Genomic DNA, 3684 nt, shown 5'->3' on the forward strand with positions numbered 1-3684 from the left:
CCACTGGCTGCCCTGTAAGCAATCTAGAGCTTCATCAATCCTGGGGACTGTATACTGATCAGGGACTGTGCGCCGATTCAGAGTACGGTAGTCCACACACATCCGAATATCCCCATTTTTCTTGCGGGCAATAACAATGGGAGAAGCATATGGGCTATTGGACTCTATGATGACTCCTGCATCTAGTAGGCCTCGTAAGTGCTGCCTGACGTCTTCAATATCTGCAGGAGCTAGCCTTCGAGACCTCTCTCGGAAAGGCTTCTCATCCGTCAGCCTAATGCGATGCTCCACTCCCTGCGCCAGGCCCAGATCCCAGTCACCTAGGGAGAATGCTTCTCTACGTTCCATCATGCCTTTTATTAGTGACTCCTTTTCATATTTCTTCAGGTCACTACCTTCAAAACAGGGATCAAAACATTCCTGATGTAGCTCCCTCCTTTCTTCCTCCTTTCTAATATAAGCAGCCAGACAAGCTGGGTGAATAGTGAGGGTCTGTGAATAGTTATCACCACCAATTTCTCGGCACCACTGTGCTAATGTACGGAAAATGTTGGCATTTGTTCCTACTATGACCGGTATGGATCTCTGGTCTCCTTCCGCCTCTGGACAGACCAGTGCTATGATGGGTATTTCTTTCTCCACTCCAGCAACTGTCTTTGGAAAGCGTAGCATAACAGACACATATCCTCTGTAAGGGTAGCTATGTTCACTCAAACCCCAAACAACAAGTCCAGACAAAGGCTGAAGGGGCACCCCTGAGAGGTATTTCTTGTACCATTTTTCAAAGATGATAGACACTTGAGACCCGCTGTCCAGCAGCACAGTGCAGGGTTGGCCATTAATACTAGCTGGAACATGTGGGGCTGGTCCAACCAAGTCTTTCGGAAATTGTCCCGGTTGAGCGGCAGTGGATGGAGTGGTGGGGCAAGCATTTGACCTTGAATGGGGGTCAGTATGGGACTCTACTGACCCCCTTCCCCGTTTCCCAACAGCTTGTTTTCGTAATGGGAAAGAGACTTCTTAAGACTCCACCTGTTTGGACATCGCCGAGCAACATGGCTGGGATCCCCACAAACATAACATCCCTCTGTCTTTCGGTCTCCATCTCTTTGTCGATCCTGACTGGTGCTTCTAGTGGATCGTGGTTGTCTCTCATTGGATGTGGGAACCTGTTTCAACCTCTCAACTTCTTTTGTATGGCTTTTTATGAGTTGAGAAATTTGTTCTGCTTGCTTCTCAATGATTTTGAGAAGCTCCTCCTCTCGGCTTGGCTCAGCCTTTAGAGTAGCAGCAGTGACTCTTTTGGATGTTTGCTCTCGGGCTGCCATAATAGCTTCTTCCTGTCTGACTTCTTTCAGCAACAGATGGAAGGAAGGAGGAACCTTCTCTTTGTCGCAGCACCTTAGTCTTTGAGCAGTGGGATGATTGGTGAGAGCACCTCGCAGTACTTGATCCAAACGGTACCGGTCCACATCTTGAGAACTGAGCCCGCCTTTGGACACAATTCTGTGCACTAGTTTGTCCAGTCGGTAAAGATAGTCAGATAATTTCTCACCCGGTTCCTGGTAAGTGGTGCGGAGCTTATAAAGAAGGTCTGTTGCATCTTCTGGAGTCCCAAAAGCATCCTCAAGTGCAGCCATATAGTCTTGAAAAGTTGCATTAGGATCACTTCGCCAAGCAGCCTGCACTACCTCCATAGCTGGACCCTTCAAACTCTCCACTATTCTCTGCTTCTTTACTGCATCCGTGCACTGCCACTCTTGCAGGTACTGCAGGGACACATCTCTCCATGTGTCATACCCCTCTTCACCGGCTGGGGTTGGAGTGATACCTGAGAAAGTCCTCAAACGGCGATAGCTTGACTCTGGCTGAATCTTTGCAAACTGACTCACTAACCTTTCCATAGCTGCTACCAGCATGTCAGCAGAAGCTGGTGTTTCTTCTGATCTGGCTGATAGTGGGGTTGGAGGTAAACATCTACTAGGCCTCCTATGCTGTGTGTTTGGATCCTGTGGCCCAATCACTGCAGGCCTCATAGGCCATATGATTTTCCATTGCCTACCATGTTCTGGCGGCACAGCTATAACTGATGCAAAGTATTCTCTTTCCAAAATCTTATCAGTTGCTATTAATGCTGCTGGGAATGGTGTATCTTCATCACCCCTGCGATCAAATACCTTTGCATGGGTGACACCAGGAAGTTCATTCACTATCTGCAGTATCTCATCATCAGATGCATGAAAGAATTTACCACACAAGGCAAAACTTTTTTCATCACCAATGCACATCTCCTCACACCATGTGGACACTTCTCTCTCTGTTAAAGTCTTTGTTTGTTCAATCTCAGCAGTGCCTCCACTGTAACACCCCTTCAGGCCTACCTCTGCAGGAAGGGTGTATGGTGACTTCAAACTCAATATGGCGCAGTGCCTCCACCCGAATCTTGCTTGAAGCTCTGTAGGTAAGCAGGAGGGCTTTCCTCTTCTGCCAGGGGTTGACTCGGGAAACCCCTGCCTAAGCTTAACACACACTCACAATAGGTAAGGGTATAACAACTGGGCAGGTTTATTGTGAGGGAAGGAATTAGGGATGAGCCAAGTGCAATGAATGCAAACAGGGAAAAACATAAACAGGAATAAAATATTTACAGAGGCAGATTTTCTACTAAAATGTACTGCTAGTGACAATAAAGGGCAACTGCACTCCCTAGGCCTGGGAGGGATAATGGTGCAGAGGGGTCCCTTTAACTAATGAGCTCTGTGAGCAACAGAGGGGATAAATCAGAACACAACAGAAATGACACCTGTCACTATCACACACTCTGCAGGTGACAACACACTCTCTCTACCTGCACAGATTACACTATTATGCTGCAGCTATGCATATTACACAGTCCAATCGTTGGGGCCCTGTTGCCGCGGACGTTGGCGCGCTTTCTGTAACGTTGGTGCACTTAATACTTTCAGTACTCTTGGAAATTATTTTCCTGCAAACTCTTTACTAACCATAAAGTCTACTCACAACTCTGAGTAACTGCACCCCGGGCTTCTGCTTGTGGCTGGGACCAGGCACCTGGATGGTAATGGAGGGGCAGGCAGGAACCTCCTGGGTGGTGGATGTGGAGACCTCCTGGGGATCAGGCTGTGGTGCAGAGATGGAGCTCCTCCAGCAGGTCCTCTTCTCCTCTGGGGCTGAGCTGCTGGGCTGTCTCTAGTCCTCTGCTGTGTCACTCTCAGTGCAGGACTCTCTACACTCTGCCATGTGCTGTCAGTCCTCTCTGCTGCACATGAGGTCTCTCTTCCTTCTCCTTCCCACAATCCCTTGTTTTTCCCATCAGCCCTTTCTCCAGCAACTCCTCCTATCAGTGTCAGTGGCACAGAGCAGCAGTGATTGCTGGGAGATGTAGTCCAGTCTGCTCCTGAGGAGTAGGTGCTGCTAGCTGCTGGTTTTAACCCCTGCTGCCCAGCAATTACATTGTCCTGTTCACATGTTGTGCTCTTAGCAGGGGTTACATATTTTATCACCTACTTTTAAAGTAGAAATAAAAAAGAGATTCCTTCAAGCCCTGGAACTCTGTGTTTGCTGATTGCACCAAGCGCCTTCCTAAACGTCTCTTCGGGCTCTCTTCTAATGGTGGAGGGAGGAAGGGCTGCTACATTGCTATGATCCATGTTAGGGGAGGAC

General features: G+C 48.4%; 1 protein-coding gene across 1 annotated transcript; it reads right to left on the bottom strand.

The window, feature by feature from the left end:
• Window positions 1-962: 962 nt before the first annotated feature.
• Window positions 963-2288, bottom strand: LOC140117043 (paraneoplastic antigen Ma1 homolog). The gene has a single exon (XM_072133476.1). It carries the CDS (start codon window positions 2286-2288, stop codon window positions 963-965), a length of 1326 nt encoding a protein of 441 aa, XP_071989577.1.
• Between the last annotated feature and the right edge of the window lie 1396 nt (window positions 2289-3684).

Source organism: Engystomops pustulosus, chromosome 2 (genome assembly GCF_040894005.1).
Source record: "Engystomops pustulosus chromosome 2, aEngPut4.maternal, whole genome shotgun sequence".
Lineage (NCBI taxonomy): Eukaryota > Metazoa > Chordata > Amphibia > Anura > Leptodactylidae > Engystomops > Engystomops pustulosus.

Bases quoted from the DNA above. Each gene is read 5' to 3' on its own strand.
- LOC140117043 (XM_072133476.1), bottom strand. From the start codon at position 2,288: ATGTGCATTGGTGATGAAAAAAGTTTTGCCTTGTGTGGTAAATTCTTT.